At 40.2% G+C, this 25,656-nt stretch overlaps 1 protein-coding gene across 5 annotated transcripts; it reads right to left on the bottom strand.

Annotated features, from left to right (window-relative positions):
• Nucleotides 1-3,934: 3,934 nt before the first annotated feature.
• Nucleotides 3,935-17,937, bottom strand: CANT1 (calcium activated nucleotidase 1). Of its 5 annotated transcripts, none has more exons than XM_058173884.1 (4): nucleotides 17,515-17,937; nucleotides 13,115-13,772; nucleotides 10,813-11,016; nucleotides 3,935-10,204 (listed from the first exon to the last, which is right to left on the bottom strand). In XM_058173884.1, exons 2-4 carry the CDS (start codon nucleotides 13,749-13,751, stop codon nucleotides 9,834-9,836), a joined length of 1,212 nt encoding a protein of 403 aa, XP_058029867.1. In that variant the 5' UTR covers nucleotides 13,752-13,772; nucleotides 17,515-17,937; the 3' UTR covers nucleotides 3,935-9,833. The 5 variants fall into 5 exon arrangements, with proteins under 5 accessions (XP_058029867.1, XP_058029864.1, XP_058029863.1 ...); XM_058173881.1 differs by having other exon boundaries at nucleotides 17,391-17,936; XM_058173880.1 differs by lacking the exon at nucleotides 17,515-17,937 and adding an exon at nucleotides 16,273-16,381.
• Nucleotides 17,938-25,656: the final 7,719 nt, after the last annotated feature.

A 25,656-nucleotide genomic window follows, 5' to 3' on the forward strand; every position in this document is an offset into this window, starting at 1 on the left:
TGGTCTCATCCGTCCACATTCTTTCAATAACCTTGTGGCTTATCCATGTGGTCTTTCCCAAACTATGGATGGGCTACATTTTTGGGAGTTTTTCCTTGTAACCTTGTTGTACACACCATTGTTGTTCAGTGGTGGTCTCATGAATAGAGACGTTTGCCAATGCAAGAGAGGCCTTTAATTCCTTATACCTTACCAGCATTCTTTTTAGACCTCCTGGAGTATTACACACCTTGCTCTTAGTGGGAATTTGGTTGATCAACCACTCCTGGGGAGGATAATAATGGGGCTGAGCTGCCTCCATTTGTTCACAATCTGCATGGCAGTGGACTGATGAAGCCCAAACTCTTTGGAAACCATTTTGTAACCTATTCCAGCCTGATGAGCATCAACTGCTTTTTGTTTGGGCTATGACATACTGACACATACCTGTGTTGTGAAGACCAGATTTTGATAGCGAATGCCTGGAATTCTGTTCTTTAAAAAACTCAGGACCTCCCTGATCATCATCTCACTGAAACATCTGAAAATGAACATCTAACCCTAAAACTTCATACATTTGATACACACAAAAGTGCAGCTGTAGATCATTTTCCTCAATAAATAAATAAATAAGATTAATATTTTAAAACTTGTTTAATTGGGTTTCATCTAATTTTAGGATGTGTGGAGAAAAGACCACATTTTAAGTCATCTTCATGCACAAATACTGAAAATTTGAATGGGTTCACAAACTGTCAAGCACCATCCATATATGCTGCTATCTTGGAAATCAGAACTCCTTGGATTCATTTAATTAGCGTTTATTACTTATGGTTCCTTCACCCCAAAATAAGCTTTGGTGTATTTCACAATATCATGCCCAGGACAGGTGTGCGTGTGTGATGTATATATGAAAATATATAATAGTCATCCTTAGATATCATATTGCAGAGCTGAGAAAGTTTTCAGATGGGAACAGATAGAAAAAAGAAAAAGAAGTTGCTTAATATTTTTTTGAATAATTTCATTCCAGATATCAGAGTCTTAGCTTTTTCATTTGGCCAAGTGAATAGATAATCTTAAAGTAAGCACTTTAATTCATATATTGGTTACTTCTCAAAGGTGCTTTTTTTAAAAAGGCAATTGGACTTTGTTTTTCCTTGAAGATGGTTTGCTTGGGAAGCTTCTTAAGTTTGGGACAACCACAACCTGGATGACTGAGAATCTCCAAAGACATTTTGTTTACTTCTCAGTTGTCCTGTGAGACATGTGTTGCAGGGTCTGCATGATGCAGAAAAAACACCATGCCCTGATGTTGCAGTTAAAAATGAAGTTGATTGGAACTTCCTAGATGTTAGCAAACCTTAGCCAACCGATACTGAAAAAGCTAAGCAGAGTTGGTCCTGGTTAGTACACAAGTGGGAGAGTACCACAAAGTATCAGGACTGTAGACTAGAAAACGTTTTTACATCCTAGAAGGAATCATTCCCATATCAGCTCATGTTATGCCCGTGTATTACCAAAACATAATGTTTTATCACTAGGATTAAAAGTTGATGCAAAGACTTTCATTTAATCTTTTACCTTTTCATCTTTGTTTTATCTTTATTTCTATAATTTCAGGACCAACTAGCTGGAGAAATGAAATGGGAGAAATCCTTCTGATTGAGGTAAAATTATAAGCAATATTTTTCATTATTTTACAGTATGCATTATTTTTAATGTTGCCTAATTGTTTCAATCTCTTCAACATTATATGAGATACTGCTGTTTGAGCACTATTTTTAATCTTACTGGCAATAAATATCTTATTCCATCCAATTGAAATATGGTCACCTAAAGCCAAAATACAGGATTACTGTGACTATTTACCTTTATGTGCATTTGACAAGCTGAAAGAAATTCTACTCCCTTGTTCTCTTTTTCTTATTTTTAATAACATTGACTTTTAAATCATAAAATGGATTATTTGTTTTCATCTCCTCAACAGGAGACAGAATAGTGGATTTTTGTCAAAAGAAACATTTTGAAAATGGCAACAAGTCAGACAAATTGAAGCTTACTTATTGCTAAAGAAACAAGAGATTATCCTGGATAATCAATTAGATTCAACAGTGTCAAGAACTTATTTTCTCATGGAAAAAATTCATCTTGATCTATAAAAAAGGAAATGACTAAAGCAGTCATTTCTTGTGCCTTGGCAACTTTAAGATATGCGGATCATATGGCTTGGGGAATTCTGGGAGTTGAAGTTGAAACTGCTGAGAAAATTCTGAAGTAAAATTGTATTGGCTGGGGAATTCTGGGAGTTGAAGTCCACATGTCTTAAAATTGCCAAGGCACAGGACTAAAGTATACACATCTATTTATTTACTGAATGCAAACTACAAACTACAAACTTTTACGGCATTACTAAGAAAATAAATAAATGGACTTTACTGAAATTAATACATTATACAGATTGATAACAACTGGATTTGTTACAAAAATTTACATCACATATAATTTGAATGGGGTGTCAAACTCAAGGCCCGCAGGCCATATCTGGCCCACAGGGTGTTTAGATCTGGCCCACAGGGCCAGCCTGGAAACAGCAAAGGACTGGCCCATGTTGCCTCTGCCAGTGAAAATGGAGCTTGGGCTGTGCACAGCCCCCCCACACCTGATTTTTGCTGGCAGAGGGCTGCAGGAGGCCATTGTGGCCAAAAGCCTCCCTGAGCTCCATTTTCGCTGGCAGAGGGTTAGCAAAACAAACTAAAAACAAAAAAACAAAACAAGAGGAGAAATGTTTCCCCTTTTGCATTTGAGTATGCAAGAAAGGACAGGAAAGGAGAAAGGGAAAGACAAAGACAAAGAAAAAGAAGGGAAGATGGGAAGAGAGCAAGGAAGGAAAAATAAGGAAAGAGGGGAAGGAAGAAGAAAGGAGAACGAAGAGGGAAGGAAAAAGAAAAGGAAGGAAGGAGATTATAATGAGAGTGAGGGAGGGATCTCAGGGAAGTCCTTCCTTAGCACTTGGCCACCACAGGTGCACCGGACACGAATCCTGTGTCAGGGCCACCATGCACCCCCCCCCAAGATCAAACACAACCCTGATGCGGCCCTCAATGAAATCAAGTTTGACACCCCTATAGATAAATCAGAAAAGTAAGAAGGTGACTATGACATCTTCTCAGTACAGAGAAAACTTTTGCAAGGATTTTTTGAACATGAATTGTGGGTCCCACAGTGTGATCTATGTGGATCACACAGATACAGAATGTTTATAAGGAACGAGGAGTAAATGTTTTTTATCACAATCATGTACTTTAATGAAATTTGCCTGCTTATCTTTGTTGGCATTAGGCTCTGGAATTAAATTAGCAACCCACATATATAAACTGAAAATATATACTGATGATATTGTACTTATGATTATTCAACCGAAGTAGCCACAAATATTTAGACTCGATAATAGAATACACACAAATAGCAGTATATTTGGTGTAAACATTGGATCAATAAGGAGAAAACTCAGTTGTCATGAAATATAACTGAGAAAGGATTTTTTGTACAAGATTTAATATTACTACAAATATAGTTGTTTTTGGCAACAATCAGGACTGACCGCTTGATCACTAAGTGAACCAGTATCTAAGTGAAATCATGATTTTACTTCAGCTTTCCATTGCTTTGCAGACCTGCAAAGGTTGTAAATGCGAGAATTGGTCACAAAATTATTATTTCATCACTGTTGCAACTGAAAATGATCAATAAATGTGTCAATTGTTAAATGAGGATTATATGTAGGCATGATTTGACAAAAATAGTATCTTTTAAAAAATGATTACTCAGTCATCTGAAAAATTTAACAACAGATATATTAAGATGGAGAAAGTAAAACTGTCTTGGTTAGGAAGAATTGCAGCCATTACAATGAATATTGTACCAAGGATTTTTTTTTTGTTCTAAATGAGTCTTATAAATACTAAAAATAAAGTAATACATTATTGCCAGAGGCAAGTTAAACAATTTGTATAGTTCCATGAATTACCAAGGATTAACTTTACAATGCTACAGGATCTGAAAGAACAAGGTAGCCTGGCAGCTCCAATCTTTTAAACTATATTATCAAACTAGTTGTCTATCTTGGATTACTGATTGGATCATATCACCTGTACTGATGGAGCAACTCTCAAACGGTCTATACAAATATTTTTGGACTATACAAACAGAAATAAAAGTCTGTAAGACATTATGCAATAATTAACAACTTATTACATTTTTTTGAATAAATTCAGAAAAAGAATAAAATTATCATCTCTCACCTTGTTATTAAATATTTATTTTTATAAAAAGGAAAGCATTGCTCAGTGGAGAAATATCAAATCAGATATACTGCAAGATCTCATTTTTAATAAGGCAAATATAACATCTTTTTGAGAAAGGCCAGAAATACTTTATCAGTTTTAGAATTTTAAATAAGCAATAGTTTAAAAATTATTTTCAAAAACAACATGGAACACTTAGGACACTCGATTGAATATGAAAACCTAACATAGGTTTTCATAGATTTGTTGGGTCTTATTTACAAACTATCAATGAAACATGAGTCAGAACAATGAACAAATTAAAGACTGTATGATTAAATGGATGTAGAATTTAGATACAACAATAAGTTTGCAATAATACAAATGTTAATAGCGGAGAGACGTTAACACCAAATATTAAAGAAAACTGGTAGGTTTTACTAATACTATTTTAGTATTAGTTGCTAAAATAGACAATTCGTTTTCTAAAAGTTGAAAATGTAACAACCATATTCGTTTATTTTTCTATATTTGATTGCAATTTAGTAAAGTCTAACAATTTTGGGGAAATTACAACAGAATGAAAAAATTAAAAGCAAGATTTTCTTTTAAACTTGTTATTTTTTAAAAAGTAAATTATTATTAAATCTTATATTCCCACAAAGTATTCTAATTAGTTTTGCATGTAACTACCATATCAAAAGACTACTTTATGAGTCTTTATGCAAAGTATGTACATTACCTTCTGCAGAAGAATGCTAATTAATTTGTGGGAATCTGCTTCAGTATCCAAAGTAACATCCTATCTTAAAAGTAAATTTGATACTGAATTCAATTTGGAAATCATTTTTGAACTGTAATTCTACATAGAGGCTTATGCTATATCCAAATTTGGTTTTCTCTTAACATAAAGTCTTAATATTTTAACCTTCAAATATATCTTCAACTGCTCAGGTTGACGTTATTACAATTCCTAATTCATTTTATAATCTATATTCTGCTGATTGCCATTGAAATTTATACCTTACTTGGATTTTAACAATGATGTGGAATTTTTAAAATAATATATTCAATTATTTAAAACTAATTGAACACTAAAAAATATAACCTAGTCATATAATGCTTATAAATGCCCTCTATTCTTTTTTCTTTTTCTTTTCTTCTTTTCTTTCTTTTCCCATGTGTGTATGTGTGTATTATAATATAATATAAAAATTAATACTGGTTACATGCCTCAGAGTTACCAAGACCAGGAGTGATGCTAGAGTTCACTATATTTTCTGTCTTACCATTATTATGCCATGCCATACATGGGTAAATTATTCAGATTCTGAGAGAGCTCCATCTCTCTTATAAGCTGACCTCAAGGGTAAGGAATTAGGACAAGATACTTCTCTCCTCCATAAAGGTAGAAAAGTACTACACAACCTATAACCAGAAACTGCACCAAGGTAAGTGGGAAGCAAGGCCAAAAGACATGGTTGGGAAGGTTCAGACTCCTCCTGCTATCTGTCAATAGGTGTCCCATCTCTAACCATCCAACCAGGTTGTTTGAACCTAGGATATTGCAAAATACTGAAAACAGGAACCAACACATCCTGTTCATATATCTTAAATGGTTAGCCAATCCCCCAGTAAAACAAGAGTGGGGTAAGAAAGATCAAAAGCATTAAGAAAGACTCATCTCAGCACATACACTGATACAAATAGTCCTCAACTTAAGACCACATTTGAGCCCAAAATTTCTGTTGCTGAGTTTTGCCCCATTTTACAATCTTTCTTGTCACAGTTCTTAAGTGAACCACTGCAGTTGATAAGTTAGTAACCAGGTTGTTAAGTGAATCTGGCTTCCCCATTGTCTTTACTTGTCAAAAGGTCGCAAAAAGGGATCACAATGACCCCGGGACACTGCAACTGTCATAAATATGAATCAGTTGCCAAGCACCTGAATTTTGATCACATGAGGAGTGGGGATGCTGCAACGCAATGGTTGTAAGTATGAAAAATGGACATTTGGTTATTCTCCACTTCTATCTTTTTTTTAAAAAATCATCTTTAAAAAAAAAACTTCCATAGAGAACAAGATGCTGTATCTGGAGATATAAGACAGGGTTATTTACAGAGAGGAAAATGCTTGTACAGTACTGGGAGCAGCTTTTCCCAAACTTGTCCCCTCTATTATAAATGACTTCCAAGCCAACACTGCCATTAGTCATGCTATCTAAAGCTCATGGGAGATGGTTTAATAAATCTAGAGGGCACCAGAGTAAAAAGATCATAAGAGGGAATAATCTGCAAAAGTTCATACAAAGACGGTACAGCCATGTGAAAAATTGGATTACTGAATTCTGAACTTCCTTAAATAAATCTGAACTTAAATTTAAAAATGTTGAGCAAAATCACACAGAATTTAATTTTGGACCTACAAGGATGGTATTAAATCAATGGCTCAGGAGCTTAATTAGAAGTCTATCTTTAGATTATCTGTCTGATTGTGTTTGGGCTGGCTAATTCAGCAGGAGAAGTCAAACATCCATAGGTCAAAGAGGCTGATAATAAAAGAAATCACCATGATATCCAAATTAGACTTTAATTTGCTAATTTGTGCAGAGGTGAGGCTGTTTAACAATTGAACAGTATTTCTGCCAGAGTTTTAAATTAACTAATATAATAGGGTCCTTTGTGAAGTGTTTGAAAAAGAATGAAATCTTTTCTTCTTCTCTTAGAAATTAGAAATATATTTGCATTTTTCCAGAGTTCTGGCATTTTGCTTACAAGACAATCCCTACTAACTAAAATTCAAATTATTTTTGCTTCTTGTTATCAGCCACTTAATAACAAAGACATACCACACAAAGAACTAGAGTGATGCTAATGAGCTCATATTTAAATATTATACCTGGGCATCCAAGAAAAAAAAAATCCTTAAATTGTTACTAAGTAATCATTTTAACCAAATTAACTCTTACTAGCAGATTACAAAAACCAATTCAACTTTATAGGCAATATTCTCAATGCAAAATGGGAGGCAGTTATCAAAATCTGGTTTTGTGTGTCCAAACTTTTTTTGTTGTTGTTTACATTTATACCCCGCCCTTCTCCGAAGACTCAGGGCGGCTTACAATGTATAAGGCAATAGTCTCATTCTATTTGTATATATTTTTTTACAAAGTCAACTTATTGCCCCCCCAACAATCTGGGTCCTCATTTTACCTACCTTATAAAGGGTGGAAGGCTGAGTCAACCTTGGGCCGGGCTCGAACCTGCAGTAATTGCAGGCTCTGTGTTCTAATAACAGGCTTCTCTACTGCCTGAGCTATCCCGGCCCCTAAATAAATAAATAAAACTCATTTATTATTTTTGTATGTTTTGGACTCTTAAATTTATGATCTAAATCTTAAATATATCTAACAGGAAATGCCAGCACACACAAATACTGACTGGACTTGATACATTTGATGTAAATGCTAGCCACGCCCCTAGAGAGTGTTCTGATCCTTCCACGGAAAGCTGACAGTGGTCTTTATGTCATGGCTATGTCACAAATAAGTACAGTAGTGCCATCTAGTGATCAGCCTTTCTGAATTTCACACAATATTCAAAATGTATTATTATTTCTATTCCGCCCTTTGTCTGTGTGCATCACTTTATGGTTCATGTTCTTAAGATACAAACCAAAAGTATTGGGTGGAAACTTTTGGGGAACATCTACGTAAATCCCCCACTAGAACTGCATCCAATTTAATATGATGCTCTGTGAAAAGAGAAACTGCAGTTCAACAGTAAGAGGGCATATTTTGCACGCAGATTAGCTTAGCATCAGTCTCTAAAGGGAATTACCAGTTAGAATAGGGAATATTGAGCACAATGACCACAATGGTTTGGTAAAAAGCACATTCCTTTATATTCACACAATTTATGGCACAGCCTTCAACTGTATACATTTTGGCATATCCCAAAAATTTTATTACATTTCTTTGGAGTTTGTGTAGCTCAGAGGTGTCAAGCTCAAGGCCCGGGGGCCGGATCCCGCCCACGAGGTGCTTAAATCTGGACTGTGGGGCTGCCCTGGAAACAGCGAGGACCGGCCTGTGGTGCCTCTGCCAGCGAAAATAGGCTTCTGAACTCCATTTTCGGCTGCAACAGCTTCCTGCAACCCTCTGCCAAGCTCCATTTTCTCTGGCAGAGGATTGCAGGAAGCCATCACAGCTGAAAATGGAGCTCAGGAACCCATTTTCACTGGCAGATCACTCGGGCCACCACAGGTGCCCCCGACACAAATAATGTCAAATTGGCCACGCCCACCCTGGCCCCCCAAGGTCAAACACAACCATGATGTGGCCCTCAATGAAATCGAATTTGACACCCCTAGTGTAGCTCATCTTCCTACAAAAGTGCTCCTTAATATTTGTGTTTCTTAAACATATATTTTTATCTTATCTGCTTAAAAGCTGGCACGTTACAACTGGCAACACATTTTTTGTTTCATTTCAGGTAATAGGTAAAAAGGTAAAAACAGGTAAAAAGTATAGGTAAGTATAGATAAAGCATAGGTAAGTTCAAGTAACTTTCAAAATATGAAAGCTGTTGATAATTTATTTGAAAAATAAGACACAGTGCTAGGATTGAAATAAAACTTTCAGAAAATGTCCAGCAATGAGAAGAGACATGGAAGCAAAGTAATCTCACTTGCCCATTTTATTACACATAAAGAAGGAACGATGAATACTTAAAATTCTGCAGCTGGAATAACTTTGGAACCTGATTCCAGCTACAATATTTTCATAAGATCTTGTTTCCTAACACTGAAAACATTTTTTTTTTAAATGAAGGATCACAAAAAGCTATGACATATAGGTTTCTTAACAATATGAAGCTTGATTTCTCAATATTAAGATTACCAAAAGGAAACTCTTTGCTTTTAGAGACAAAGGCAAAACAGAACCTCTCAAAACAGATGAGCCTTTTGTTCCAGAAAGTTCCAAGTTATGGCATCAGCTCCTTTTCTGCTGTTATCACAAAGTTTCCTGATTAGAAGCCAAAGTTCCACCCTGAATTTCCTATCAAAAAGGAAACTGCAGACAAGATTAAAATGACTGCTGCAGAGCTAGGCAGAGTCAAAGGGAAAACCTTCCAAATGTTTGACTTATATCTTTGCTGAATAATTGGGTTTGAAGACTTTATCTTCTCAGCAAAGACACATGTGAATAGTCAGGGGACAGGAGGGAGGAGGGAAGAATAAGGCAATTCATTAGGTTTGCTCTGCCGAATTAATAGTCTTATTGAATAAAGGAGAGAGTGGGCTAAATCCTAGGATGAAATAGAATAGAGAAAAAAAAGGCTGTACAGGCTTTGTACCACTAGGGGGCAGCACAGAAACAAGCTACAATTGCCGAGTAGTTTTTAGAGGTGAAAACTATGCCAAGAGAAGCACTTCAATGTCCCATAATGCTCTGCAGCAAAAGCAGAGTTAGAGTAATAAACAGGAACAGACCTTCTGCCACCTCTCAGCAGTTCATCTGACCTCCTTAAAAGTATGACTTCTTTTAATTAGATATAACCTTTTAATCAGATAAACTCAATACCCTCATATTTGACGGAACCAATGCGAGTTTCAGGTAACAGGCAACGTCCATCCAGCATGAAGGCAGTGATATAGGTTGCCACATGTCCAGCATCCTCTTCAGATTTTAATGCCACAATTATCTGATCATCAGTGTCAGGGACAAACTTGAAGGAGGAGAAGCCGTGGGTGGGAATGATATCACCAATATGGCTCACAGAGATATCAGTGAAGTCTGGTGTGGAACTAAGAAGCAAGTTGGTGCCACGATGCTCATCCTCCTGCTCATTGTAGCGTCCATGGCTGGCACGGCGTGGCAGGAAGAACCAACGCTGCAGTCTCTCACTCCAAGAGGCAGACTCATGGATCAAGTAACCTGGGAAGCATACAGAACCAAGATAAATATCCTCAAGCATAACCAGAAAGACTTACAGAATAAAAGAACTGAAAAGGATCTTGGATGGAGTCCATTAAATGGCTAATATGAACGTGTGTTGTTGCCAGGGTGAGTGGAGGGGTTATTATTTTATTCTTCTTTTTATTTCTTTTATATGGTGTTTTTATTTCCTTGTAATTGAGTAGCCATGTGTGAGTAGGCAGCAATATAAATTTTCTAAATAAATAATAAGTTTTCTAGTGCAACTCCGTGCTCAAGTAGGAAAACAACACAGCACAAGCTGACAAAGTTCCAAGGAAGAAGAACCATAATATTACAACATTAAACAATGATGGTAGAAGCTTTATAGGTATTGATCTGGGTATATCATAGCCAGCATAAGAATAGACATTATACACTGCTTCTCTAAGGACACTCATACTTTTCATCCTCAAAATCCAAATCCTCTTTGACTTTTTAATTCTAACAATTAAGTGTGTATAAGCCTTCGTATTACAAGAAAGGAAGTATCAGAAGCAGAATCATGCATAATATTTAGCTGTTGTTAGGTTTATTATGTTGTTAACAGAAGCCAGTCCATTGCTCACCTGGAGATTTGATCCCAGCTGCAGTCCGGAGTGCATTGTAATTGACCACCCAGTTCTCATGAGCCACATCACCTTTGTAGCCAATGACTTTCACCCATTCTGGATTTTGATTAAGCACCTCTCCTGTAGTTGTGGTCCATTCCTTGCCCAGGCCTCCCACATAGAGGTGCTCGTCCTTCACTGCCAACCATTCTGCCTTAAATCCTGAACAAAATGTGAGACAATGTAAGTAAGGCAACACTTATCTAACCCAAACCATTCCCCACCCCCAACAGTTCTCTTAAGACAGGCGCCACAGTTTCCCCAGTAGTTGAAAAGGATCTGTCTGATCTTTAAGACAAATATTAAAATTTCTCAGGAATTGTTCAAAGCATGAGTAAAATACAGATTGACCAAATGTCTATGGAGTTTCTCAAACATCCAAGTCATGACTGTCCCAATTATACTTTTTCCAAATGGCAACTGGACTTTCTTGGTTTTTTGTTTGAAAAATGTTTCACTTCAGAATCCTTTCATTCCCCATCAAGTCAGTTAAAACTGAGAAGTGAAACATTTTTAAACAAAAAACCCAAGAAGGTCCAGTTGCCTTTTGGAAGAAGCATCTTTGAGACAATTTGATCAAATTACCTTAAGAATATTTTCTTCAGCATAAACTTGCCTCCTCTACCACCAGTCTGTCTCTTATTTTTCAGGTGCTTCCAGACAGCCTCTGATATTAATAACTCTTTGTTCTTCCAATGTAAGTTACAAGGGTAACATACTTTTTCCAAACCATTTGATGTAGTTTCTATATCTTCTATTTCTTTACATCAGAGGTTCTGGGAACTTTTGAGTCTGAAGAACTTTTCAGGGGGTCCGCAAAGTCGAATATATTATTTTTTAAAATTCTCAGTTTTAATTTTTAATACAATAAATAGCAACAGATATAAGCTACATAAACCAAAATCTTTGGTGTTCTTAATCATTTTAAGAATGTACAGTAACCCCACTTATGACCAGTCACTTAGCAACCATTCAGAGTTATGACAGACCTACAGGGGAGTACACGTGTACTTACAACCTAGCTTCTAAGTTCTCATAGTTGTGTGTACACACACACACACACACACACACACACACACACACAAACACACACACGGTCATATGGCTGCACTTTGGGCCATTTTTATGGCCATTTGTAGCATTCTGCAATCACATGACCAGGTTTTACAATGGTTTTCCTGAAAATGATTTCCTGACTTCTGATTTTCAGCAAATCCAGCCCATAGCAAATCATGGATTCAGTTAACAACTATGGCATTTGCTTAATGACCCCTGTAAAAAAGGTCATAAATTTGGGTTGGTCACATGACCAATCCAATTTACAACCATCATGACTTACAACCATAACAGGCAGACTCCATTATAGTTATAATTCAAGGACTAACTGTAAAGGGCTCCTAAGGCCAAAATGTTTGACAACTGCCAATTTACATTATTATATTCAGCAGATAAAAATGTCTTATTGTCATGGTTGTTATATGGGTGATGATCTTGGCACAGGTAAAAATTTATAAAATATATCTATAGCAGCTCAATACATTCCTTCAATGTTTTACAACAGACATTATTTTTATCAGTTTTGTTTTTTTAAAAAAACTCATAATACTGGAAAACTCTTCCATCTTTTTCTTTTTGCAGTTTTAATGCTATTTCTATAAACTGCCCTGAATCATTAAAGGTGTGAGAAACAAGACATACTAAATAATTTAGTATAAAATGCTATAGCACTCTTCCGTTGAGGTGTGCATGCATGTATATAAAATGGAAACAGAAGTTTCCACTGACCATTATTTTAACAAACTGGATAATGGTAAGAGCATTACAGCTATATGAACAGTGCTATAATGTTCTTTAATATAAATATTTCAATATTATTTTAATGTATTAAAAACACAACCAAACATTCCAAATCAAAAGCACTTCAAATGTTATATTCTTCTCCCTTTTTTCTTGCTTTTATAGTGTATTTCATTTTTAAAAATTTTTGAAGATGGGGTGTGTGTGGTGATTTTATGCCAAAAGGCAGAAGAATTTTCAAATAAATATTTCTTTTACCTCTAAAGAAGTTTCACCTATACTAGACAATGTAACAGGAAGTTAGTAAATCAGGTAAACTTCAAAAATGGAGGCATGATTTTTAGAGAATTCTTAAAGGTTTCTGGTGGCCATAGCTTTACTTGCTTTACTTAAGAAACTGAGGAACTACATAAGTGTTAGGGAACCTTCCAGTATAAAACCTCGAACTTAAACCTGAGCTCACCTTTGTCAACTGTGCCATCTCCATCAGATAATATCACCCAAGGTACCACCCTGGTGTCATCAATCTGGTAGACCACACCCGTTCGATCATCCACGGCATAGAGTTTACCATTAAAGACTACCAGTTCAGAAAGCTCCATGCCACGTCCTTTTTCCGCTAGGTGAGATTCCAATATATGGTCCTTTGTATCCCACTCAACAGAGACATGGTCCCCACTGGCTGACAATGTGAGATAACCCTTCTTCAAGTAGCTGAACCAGGTATGCTCATTTGGACCCTTGGAGTTTGTGTCAAGGTCAGCAATGAGTCCAATACGGTACCGCACACCTTCTGGGATCCGCTGGGGTGGTGACAGTGGGTAAGTGTCATTATACCTCTCACCGGGTAGAACATTAAGCCTCCAGTTATGAGCATTGAGAGGAACTGGCCTGTTTGCTGGGGATGAACGCTGGAAACAAAGGAGAAGCAACACTAGGACAAGGGCCAGAGTGGTCACCACAATGGCCTTCCAACGTAGGCGGAAACGGGGGTCAGCTGCTTTGGTCATGGACGCCAGCACTGGAAGGCTGCCCACACTAATCCTCAAGGGATTCAGAGTATCATCCCATTGCAGGCGTGGATGAGCTGAGATGGGCATCAGCCTGAGGTTCCCGGGAACCTTGGAAAGAAAAGGCAAGGTCAGCATGAAAGGACGGGGATAATGAACACACCAATTGAGTGCTGTGATAATTGCCCAGGTCTACGGGAGGACAAGGAAAAGACAAGAAACATAGAAAGAGCTGCCACAGCATGACAGAATGTCAGACAACTGAGAAATTCTGTAGTGGAACAGGAAACAAGACTAAGTAGGCTGTGGTCCTTCCAAGAAATATGTTACTTGGATACCTGGTGGAACTAGAGGAAATTGCGTTTTAGAAACTGACACATAGAAAGCAGAACTGCCAAATGATTAACACATTTTTAGTGACTAATGGTTTTTTCTTTAATCAGGAATTGGTTAACATAATATATATTTAAAACCTTATTAAATGCATCTTGTTAAAATAACATGGCTTGCACTCTATTATTTTGCCTTTCTTCCAAAGAGATCAGAATAGGTATCATCTCCCATTTTATTGGCAAAAAACACCTCCATATAAGGTAGGTCAGGATAAAAGACATGACTTGACCGAAGCCACTCATTAAGCTCTATCCAAGTTAAATCTAAACCCTTTGCCACAGAGGCTGTTCATATACAAAACTATCCTACGCTGCTTGAAGATAATGATATATTTAAGGCTAAACATAAGACCAAAATAGCAAACAGCAGTATACTTACAAAGTGATCCCAACTTACAGAATTTGTTCTCAACCATTAAAATAAACTCATAATAATCAGTTAAACCACTGCTGCTAAACCAATTAAAAGTGAAATTTCAACGCCAAACAAAACACCACTGAAAGGTGGCAAATGGGAACATAAAAGATAGTGTGCTGAAGTTATATAACACACATCCCTTCACCTCCAGCAGTTTTTTCAATCCAATTTCCCTCTCCTTATCAATGCTTAATTCCATGGCTGTGACCAGCAGTCACCATCAAAGTTGCTACGTGCTCTTTCAGAAAGCACTAGGTTTAATACTTCACCTAGCACTAGGAAATACCCCCTACTCTTTTTGTTATATTGAGTAGAAATTAATACCCCTTACAGACCTGTTTGATCGCTCCAGAATCATATCTTGCTGGAACCTCAGGGGAGAAACTTCACTAACAGAATGCAACAGGTGGCAAAGCTCAACTCCTCCTCTAGAAGGATTGAGGAAATACAATCAGGAAATGTCAACAGGTCAAAAAGATTGCTGACTGGTCCAACCAGTTCCACTGAAAGACCCAAAAGACATTTTTTTTCTTTTCTATTCAAATAGTTATGGTGCTATGTCTCATATATTGCAAACTCCACCCTCTCAGAACTTATATAACAGTTCTCCCAATGTTACTCTACATTACTACCGGTAGATTTATCATACATCCGGGACTAGATAAAACAGCATTGCAATGAAATAGTAAGGGGGAAGGGAGCTTTTTTTTATGGTAAACATCCCAGGTGCACATGGAGACTGAAAATCAGATGTCAAATTTCCATCAATTCCACAGCCAATTTACCCATAAGAATCTCTTTGCTGGAAGTTATATGAAGAGCTGAAAACATTTTTCCACTGACAAATGTCAGTGCAATGACAATGCTGCATCAGAAGTCTTCCTAAATGAGACATTCTGGGAAATAAAAATGTTTGATGAGGGATAAATTGCTGGGGCAAGATTTGCGGAGGTATGACTGGCATCTTTGTGCCTAGGCAAGTATCCTATCAAGAGAAGTAATTGCTTCAGCCTTTTACAAAATGCCTAGAGAAACTTCACAGCATTCCAGAGTTTTGAATATAAATATCACTGGGACCCAGAGTGAAGCAAATCAATTGATGGAAGCAGGTCTGGCAGAAATGAAAATCATATATAGGATAGCTGTGCAAGTGCCCAAGATTGCCATTGCTGTTCTGTGCTTTCCTGTTCCAATTATGCTATTATCTTTCTCTTCACTATCAGCATGTTTTTGGTTGCAGCAGCATCCTCAGGTTATTTCATTCTAGGGATGAAAAACTAGAGCAAACCGAAGCTTATTTTGAAAGAGTTGCTGCTGTCTTCATCAACTCCTTGCTTGGGGCAAGGGAGCCAATGGAAGGCAAGTCAGGAAAGGGACACAAGGATAGACAAGAGTGATCAGTATCTGCATTACCAGGCCTTAATGGCTTTGACCTAAATCTCAGAGGTCTGCTGCCATCCTATTTGTCCCCCTACCCCTCTCTGAAAGCTGACATTAGGCTTGCAGGTTAAGACAATGAAATCATCCCACATACAGCAAAAGCAATACCATACATAGGCTGGCACAACCTCTGAGGATGGAGACAAGAGTAAAATGATTAACTGAAAATCATCTTACCTAAACCCAGACAAAATGAATAGTTTGGGGGTGAGGGTGGGGGGCAATCTGAAGTCAATCACATAAGAAAAAGAAAAAGGTGGGAAATGCATTTTCCTCTCAATCTCACCAGTTCTTCCTGAAAATCTAGGCAAAAGAAGCAAAAAACAAAACCCCCTACATCTCCCCTTTTCTAACCACTCACCGACCAGGCTCCTCCCCACACCGGGAACAACCGGAGGAGGGAAAATCTTTCTGCAGCAAGCCCTCCCTCCAAAATGACTGCAGATCCCAACATGCACCACACCCAAGAGTTTACTACAGGTCCCGACACCCTTTAGTTTAATCCAGAGAATATATTTCACTTCCTGTACACAGAAAGACTACATTTCCCACAATTCATTACACAAGAAATAAATGAGGCTTGAAGGCAGAAGTGAAATAGAAGTACAATATGCCGCAACTGTTAGTTCAGTAATAATGTATTACACATCCAGATAGGTGTCATCTCAACACAGAAAATGGGTACATGGAAATAGTAACATCACAAACAAAATATGAAAGAAATAATACAAATTCAACCAAAGGTATTGGCTCCTCTTTGTTATGTGTGGCTGCTATGCCCACTCCTGAAAAATTTTCAGTGAATGTGGTGAATAGCTAGGTAAGCAGAGAATAAACAACTAATCAGTCTTGAACAATTAACCAGCTTTCCTAACCACTATCACGGGGCCCATTTCTGTCAAATTATTTGGCACATCTGTGCCAGGCACCTGGATCACAGCTATAGCTATGTCAAATGCTGCATGGGCAACAAACAATGCTTTATTGCAAAGGAATGCAGCCAGAATATAGTAATTGCTTGTTCCAGTTTTTTCTCCAGTTGCTCTGAAAAAAAAAATCAAAACGCTGCTGAAAATATCCTATGAACGATTTTCATTCAGAAGAAAAGCAGCAAAATATATTATGACTGGAAGGATTTGATTATAGTCTGCATAAGGTATCTGTCCTTTAAAGACCTGCTCAAAGTGGCAAAGGCTTCCATCCACATCTCCAATTAAGCTGAATTACAGTAGTGATATTTGCCCGTACATCAAAATCTAGAAGACTTTAGGTCTCCAGCACTTACACCATATGAGGGCGATTACTGCAGGAATATTTTCAGCTATATGTGAACCTCGGGAGGCTATTTCCTTCATAATATGAAAATCTGGAAATTTTTCATCCAATTCCCAATACCCATATATGTGTGCATATACCCACACACACACCCCTCCCGCAAATCTTTGCAGTTCTTCACTTTCTGCGCATTGCTGGACTTACAGAGGGGCCTGGTAGCAGAGAGCGGCACTAGAGCTTTTGCTGCAGAGGGCACAGAAATCCTGGCGTTTGCAAAAAAACAAAAAACAAAACACCCACCCCCCTCCAAAAAAAACCCCAGATATACTTTATTTTTGCCTCCGCAGTTTGAGTAGCGCGCAAAGGAAGCCCGGCGAGGGTCTTTGTTGAGCGAACTCAACGAGCTTCCGAGGGTCGGACGTTTCCCTACATCCTAGTGGTCGGAGAGGACCATCTGCCCGTCGACGAGGCTGGTCTTAAGGTTCAAGAACGGTCGGACGGGGTTGAGAACTCCCGGAGCTTTAACGCCAGTTCCGAACCAGGAGTTCGGAGCCATTTCCCGGGGTGGCTTTAGATGGATGAGGTCATAAATCTTGTGTTCCCGGCCTCTGAACGGAACAAACGCCGCCCGCTGGCTCCCCGCTTCCCCTCCTTTGCCCTAAGACTCCCTTCGCTCACGCTCGCCTCACCAGCGAAAAGGCTCCTGAGGCTGCTGGGGGGGGGGGGGAGGAAGGGGGGGGGCGCTCGCCACCATTTTTAAACGGCCCTCTCGCCCGCCATCTTAAGCTACCCAAAATACCACGCTCGAGAGCGGGTAGAGCATTTCGGGTAATTTAAGATGGCGAGTGCCCGATGTCGCTCCGAAACGTCCTTGGCTGGTCGTCGTCTTCCTCTACGGATCTTGTTGAAGTAGACGGAGGATAAGCGCTCTCAGCAGTTGCTGGTCTTTTGGCAAGCGGAATTAGAGGAGAGGATGCAGCTCTCCCTCGGTGCCCCGTGCCTTTTTAACTTTTCTCTCGGATTTTACCGGAAAATCATGTACCAGCCCTGGAGTTTCAAAAGTGTCCCTCTTGTGGAAAAGAAAATGGTGCTAATAATGGGCCAAGAAAGCCCACTGGGCACTATAAAGTTGTATTTGATACGAAAACCCGTTTTGAGAAATCAGAAATGCAGGGTTTCCTGCTGGGGGTGGTGGTGGACTAGATGACCTACAAGGTCCTTTCCACCTCAGTTAAATTGAGTCAGCATAAAATAGCCCACCACGAGTAGTAATTTGCGTCAAAATAGCACACATATTCCTGAGGGAGCCCAGACATCAAACATTGAAAATGTCTCCTGTCCACACTGCTGGTTGTTACTAAGGGCCTTATCTGTTAATAGGGTAGTGTTCTTCACTTGTCCTTAGGTTGGCCAAAAAAACCTCAGTACTGCCCTGACATTTCTTGATTCACATTGCTATTCTTACTTGCCATCTGTTCCCAGCCAGTGTCTCAGCCCCCTACTAATTTTATATATTTCAAAAATATCCTTGGATGATGTCAGAAGCTACAGTACTGTCTTAGTAGCTAAGTATGGTTTAAGCCTGTCTCATGCATGGCCTATGAAATGAAGGCAGTGGTGTGGAGATAGGGCAGAAAAAATATGTTACAAGGTTGTTTTTTGTCATAGGTGCAGGTCGGGAAAAGCCTTGAGCATTTCAAGTGGCAATAAACCTAAATGTACTTTTTTGCTAATATTACCAGGATTTCCTGGAAGGTGAACCCTACAGTATCAATTTTTAGTATCTGCTCTGAAAAGGTAGTTATTTGTGGTGTTTGTTATGCTTTGCAGAAGTAAGGTTATCTGATGAAATCAGGGGTGGGTTCTAAATTTTTTTTACTACCAGCTCTGTGGGTGTGGCTTGATGGTCATGTGACCGGGTAGGCGTGGCCAACTTAATGTCTTTCATGTCAAAGGGTACCTTGCCTGGCCCCTCCCCTCCCAGCCATTCCTTGTCACACCCAGCCTCAACATATCTATAGTTCTGCAAAAATGTTCACCTTTTTTCAACTTTATTATCTACATACTATAGATCAGGGGTCTCCAAACTTGGCCACTTTAAGACTTATGGACTTCAACTTCCAGAATTCCTCAGCCAGCTTTGCTGTATTAAAATCTTAAAGTGGCCAAGGTTAGAGACCTCTGCTATAGATGCACTTTCATGGACCACTGAAAGGAGGAAATGGCTCACATGTTTTGCCCAAGAGTGTGATAGGCAACAGTCTTTTAAGGGGCTGCTAGAAAGAAGGGGGGGGGAGTATTTTCCAAAGCACCAGAAGGCAAAACAAGAAGCAATGGATGGAAACTCAACAAAGAGAGAAGCAACCTAAAACTAAGGACAAACTTCCTGACAGTGTGAACCTATATAGATTTCAGTCATAATTTCGCATATAAAATAGCCATTCATGTAATACAACCTGCATATTGTTCAAAACAATCATTAGTATTATGGCTGATGTTTGACAACAAGCCTAAAATCCCCATTCCCTCTCCACTCCAGGGGAAGGTTACTTCAAAATCCCCATTTCCTCCCCACCCCACTAATCTGTTCTGGGAAGGAATCGAACTCCCCCATCTTCATTTCCCAAATAAAATATCCCAGATAATTAAGGAATAATCAAGCTGCTAGCAAGGAACCTGCCTGAAATTCCACATTCCTGCCAGCTGCATGAAGGAAACTTTGTAAGCAGAAAACAGCTACCGGTGCTTACAGATAATACAAAGTGGAAGCCGGAAGTTCGGCTCCATTTACAAGCAGGCAGAAAACTCATTCAAGACAGGATACGTCACAATGGAAATCGGCCAAACCTTTTTAGAAACACAAAGCCCATGTTGCACAAACCCCAAAACTTCAAAAACATTGAACCATATAAGAATTCCTCCACTTATCCAATTTGTTGTTCAGCTGACCCAGAAAGGAGCTTCTAGCCGCTCTGTCAATTTAAAACAACAGCGTCCCCCCCCACCCATTTCTTTGCCAAGCAGTCTCCTGGCTGAGAAGCGAGCCAATCAGTTGGTAGGTTTCTTGGCTTCTCAATTTAAAGGGATGGTGTCTTGGTTTTTTTCCTCTTCTTCGACAAGTGAGTCTTGATTTTTTCCTTCTAGCCGATCAGCTGGGAGTCGGGAGGCAGCAATAGATTGGGGGTGGGGCCAGGCAAAATTTTTACTACCGGTTCTCCGAATTACTCAAAATGTTTACTACCGGTTCTTGCGAACTGGGGAGAATCGGTAGCAACCCACTACTGGATGAAATGCGTAGAACTCATTTCAAAAGAACAATTCTGTACCAAAAAAAGCTAGGTAATTAGAGGTGACAAATCTACCTGTCAACAAAACTAATAAATCCACTTTCTTTGGATTCAAGATTATTTGCAGACAGCATTAAACTGGCAGGAATAACCAACACCCCAGATGATAAGCTCAAGATTCAGACAGTTCTTGACAGACTTGAGCATTGGGCCCTATCCAGCAAAATTAAATTCAGTGTAGAGAAAAGTAAGATTTTACTCTTGGGCAAGAAAACACAAATCTATAAATACAGATAAGGTGAAACCCTGCTCAAAAGCAGTAACTGTGAAAGGGATCTTGGAGTCCTAGTGGACAATCACTTAAATATAAGTCAGCATTGTGCAGTAGCAGCCAAAAAAATTCAATCTTACATTGCATAAATAGAAGGATAAAATCAAGATCACAAGAAGTATTAGTATTGCTTTGTAAAACCTTAGTAAGATTACACTTGAAATGCTGCATCCAGTTTTGGTGGTCACATAAAGAAAGATGTTGAGACTCTGGAAAAAGTGCAGAGAAGAGCAACAAAGATGTTTAGGGGCCTGGAGACTAAAACACATGAGCGGTTGTAAGGATTGGTTATGGCTAGTCTAGTGAAAAGAAGGACCAGGGATTGGCATGAGACCAGTGTTCCAATATGTGAGGGTGCCACAAAGAAGTGGGGGTCAAGCTATTTTCCAAAGCACCAGAAGGCAAGAGAAGAAACAATGGATGGAAACTAGAGTCTGGAGCCGATGGAGGCCATTGTTCCTCAGATAGCCGGTTGTGAATCCCTTTACGTGAAGTGGGGGCGTAGGATGCAGGTGGGCTTGTTGATCACGTACCTGGCTCCTTGCTGCGTGGCAACAGCCCTGCCCGAGTTGCTGGAGTTGATAGCCGGGATGGCAGTTGATACCCCTAGGCTTATGGTCATGGGGGATTTCAACTTGCCATCAGCCGGTGTGTCGTTGATGGCGGCTCGAGAGTTCATGGCCTCCATGATGGCCATGGACCTGACCCAACTAATTGACGGCCCCACCCACGTCGGGGGAAGCACACTGGATCTGATTTTTGTCTCTGGACAGTGGTTGAGTGATCTGGAAGTACAAGAATTAGTCATTGAACCTTTGTCATGGTCAGACCACTCTCTCCTTCGTCTGGACTTTCGGACTGCTGCTCCACACCGCAGGGAGACGGGACCAATACGTTGGTTCCGTCCCAGGCGACTGATGGACCCGGAGAGGTTCCTGATGGAGCTTGGGCTGCTCCCTGGCGATCTGGCCCACGGCTCGGCCGAGGAGCTTGTTGCGGCCTGGGAACAGGCCGCAGTGGGCGCTTTGGACCGTGTCGTGCCTTTGCGGCTTCTGACCCGGCGTAGGTCTCAACCAGCTCCTTGGTTTTCCGAGGAGCTGAGGGAGATGAAACGTCAGAGAAGATGCCTAGAGAGCGCGTGGAGGTCCAGCCATTCTGAAGCTGACCGAACACTAGTTAGGTCTTTTACTCAGACCTATCTAGTGGCATTGAGGGAGGCCAAGCGGGCCTATGTCTCTACCCTCATTGCATCAGCAGAGAACCACCCAGCCTCCCTGTTTAGGGTGACTCGCTCCCTCCTTCACCAGGAGGGTTGCGATGACCCCTTACAGGGTTGTGCTGAGGATTTCAGCAGGTATCTGTTTGACAAAATCGCTCAGCTTCGGGACGGTTTGGACCAAAATTGGGTAGTTTCGGGCGAGGTGACAGAGGCTAGTCTTGTTGAGACCATCTGGGAGGAGTTTGACCCTGTGGCTCCCGAGGACATGGACAGGTTGCTGGGGCGGCTGAATGCCACCACATGTTTATTGGACCCGTGTCCCTCCTGGTTGGTGCTGGCCACCCGGGAGGTTACACGAGGCTGGCTCCAGGGGATTGTTAACGCTTCTTTGAGGGAGGGTGTTGTCCCCACCGCCTTGAAAGAGGCGGTGGTGAGACCCTCCTCAAGAAGCCTTCCTGACCCAGCTGTTTTGAGTAACTATCGTCCAGTCTCCAACCTTCGCTTTGTGGCGAAGGTTGTTGAGAGTGTGGTGGCACACCAGTTACCCCAGTACCTGGATGAATCTGTCTATCTAGACCCGTTCCAGTCCGGCTTCCGTCCCGGGTACAGCACGGAGACAGCTTTGGTCGCATTGGTGGATGACCTCTGGAGGCCTGGGATAGGGGTTATTCCTCTGCCCTGGTTCTCCTTGATCTCTCAGCGGCTTTTGATACCATCGACCATGGTATCCTGCTGCGCGGTTGGGGGATTGGGTGTGGAGGCACCGTGTTTCGGTGGTTCTCATCCTATCTCTCCAACCGATCACAGACGGTGTTGGCAGGGGGGCAGAGATCGACCTCGAGGCACCTCCTTTGTGGGATGCCACAGGGGTCGGTTCTCTTGCCTCTCCTGTTCAACATCTACATGAAGCCGCTGGGTGAGGTCATCAGTGGTTTTGGGGCGAGTTATCAACTGTACGCGGATGACACCCAGCTGTACATTTCCACCCCTGACCACCCCAATGAAGCTGTCGAAGTGTTGTCTCGGTGTTTGGAGGCCGTATGGGTCTGGATGGGGAGAAACAGGCTCAAACTCAACCCCTCCAAGACTGAGTGGCTGTGGATGCCGGCATCCCGGTACAGTCAGCTGCAACCGTGGCTGACTGTCGGGGGCGAGTCATTGGCCCCGATGGAGAGGGTGCGCAATCTGGGTGTTCTCCTGGATGGTCGGTTTTGAAGATCACTTGGCGACCATCTCCAGGAGAGCCTTTTACCAGGTCCGCCTGGTCCGCCAGTTGCACCCCTTTCTAGACCGGGATGCCTTATGCATGGTCACTCACGCCCTCATCACTTCTCGCCTGGACTACTGTAATGCTCTCTACATGGGGCTCCCCTTGAGGTGCACCCGGAGACTTCAGTTAGTTCAGAATGCAGCCGCGCGGGTGATAGAGGGAGCCACTCGTGGCTCCCATATAACACCGATCCTGCGCAGGCTGCACTGGCTACCTGTGGTTTTCCGAGTGCACTTCAAGGTGTTGGTTACCACCTTTAAAGCGCTCCATGGCATAGGACCGGGATATCTTCGGGACCGCCTTCTGTTACCACATGCCTCCCACCGGCCGGTACGCTCCCATAGAGAGGGTCTTCTCAGGGTGCCGTCAGCCAAACAGTGTAGGCTGGCGACCCCCAGGGGGAGAGCCTTCTCTGTGGGGGCACCTACCCTCTGGAATGAGCTTCCCCCAGGACTTCGACAACTTCCTGACCTCCGGACCTTTCGCCGCGAGCTTAAAACATATCTATTCTTCCGAGCAGGACTGGCTTAATAGGGTTTTTAAACATGGATTTTATTGGGGTTTATTTTATATTTTGTATTGTATTTTAAATTTAGGCTTTATTGAATAAGTTTTTTAAATAGTGTTTTTATTGTAATATATTGTATTATTTTATCTGCCTGTTCACCATCCTTTGGGAGAAGGGCGGTATAAAAATTAAATAATAATAATAATAATAATAATAATAATAATAATAATAATAATAATAATAATAATAATAATAATAATAATAATAATAATAATAATAATAAAGGAGAGAATCAACCTGGAATTAAGGAGAAACTCTTAACAGGGAGAGAACAATTAACCAGTGGAACAGCTTGCCTTCAGAGGTGGTGGGTGCTCCATCACTGGAGGTTTTTAAGAAATAGGGTCTCCTGCTTGAGCAGTGGGTTGGACTAGAAGACCTCCGAGGTCCCTTCCAACTCTTATTCTGTTAACTACTAAAAAGGGTTATTTTTTTTATTCAAAATAATTTCTTTTGGCTTAATTATTTTTCATTTAATCTTTGCTCATATGAATAGTTTTTTTTTAATTTAATAATGAAATTTGTCTAGTGCCTAAAACCAAAAGGAGTCTAAAGGCTCCTTTTACTTATAAATTTACTTATAAAATGCAGTAAAGTTGGTATAATTAAAGCAGTAATTTAATTAAATCTCATTTTAAATTAACACTAAAAGTGAAAAGCTAAAAATGTATTGAATTTGGCACTGCTGCATATAATTAATTCCCTAAAGTCTGCCAGAACAGCCATGTGTTTACCTGCTTCTGGAAGGCTAAAGCGCCATCCTTCAGGGCAAGCTATTCTGAAGGAAGCTGTTATGACAAATGCCTGCAACTGTGCCCCCATGCCCTTGATTGATGGACACGCTTAGCAGTTGTTCTGTAACTGTTCAGGTATAGAGAGCAGAAACTATAAGGAAATTGTGGTTCCTAAGTTACCTAGGCCCTGAGCCATATAGGGCTTTATAGGTGCTGATCTAACTTCTTATAAAGCAATTTGAACTACGTTCACAAACCTACTAGTAACCAAGGCATCTTCTGCACGAGGGATGTAATATGGTCATATTGTGACTGACCACTGCCACTGTTCCGGACTATTTGAAGTTTCCATGTGTTGGGCAGCCTCATGTGGAATGAGTTACAGCAATCTAGAGATGATAAGGTATCCTATTATAGATAAGGCCATAACTGGCATACCAGACAAAACTGCAAAAGCCATTCTGGGTGCAATTGCCCCTTGTTCTATGAGCAAGAGTGTGAGTTCCGGAAGATCTTCAGTGTGAATCTACTTTTTTTGTGGGGAAGCACAATCACATTAAGAATTGAGATTGTTTTTCCCCATTCAGATCTTGAAAGCCTCCTAAAACTTGTGATTTCTACCATCTTTCACAATGGGCCTAGGATAGAAATGCATGACTGGATGTCATCTACATATTGATGATACCTCCAACCAACCAATGGCCTCTCCCAGTTGTTTCACATAGACCGGAATAACAAAAATGACTGAATCCTGAGGCCCATAAGTTATCCATGAGTTAAACTTCCTTCCATAATCATTTGAATTCATTTGGGTTAGGGTTAATTCAAGACAATGATGAATCTGCATACAGATGGGAGGTTGAACAATTTACCCTGTGGTGCGACTGGAACAATCTGGAACTGAACACACTCAAAACTGTAGTGGTAGACTTTAGGAGAAACCCTTCCATACTTCCACCTCTTACAATACTAGACAATACAGTATCAATAGTAGAGACCTTGAAATTTCTAGATCTAAAATGGACAGCTAACATCAAAAATGTCACCAAAAAACCTCAACA

Source organism: Ahaetulla prasina, chromosome 2 (assembly GCF_028640845.1).
Source record: "Ahaetulla prasina isolate Xishuangbanna chromosome 2, ASM2864084v1, whole genome shotgun sequence".
In the NCBI taxonomy this organism is placed as follows: domain Eukaryota; kingdom Metazoa; phylum Chordata; class Lepidosauria; order Squamata; family Colubridae; genus Ahaetulla; species Ahaetulla prasina.

Bases quoted from the DNA above. Each gene is read 5' to 3' on its own strand.
- CANT1 (XM_058173880.1), bottom strand. From the start codon at position 16,365: ATGTTGGGATCTGCAGTCATTTTGGAGGGAGGGCTTGCTGCAGAAAGA. The intron at 13,773-16,272 runs GTGAGTGGTTAG...TTTCTTTCCAAG, and splicing joins TGTGGGGAGGAGCCTGGTCG to GTTCCCGGGAACCTCAGGCT. The intron at 11,017-13,114 runs GTGAGCTCAGGT...CATTTTGTTCAG, and splicing joins AGATGGCACAGTTGACAAAG to GATTTAAGGCAGAATGGTTG.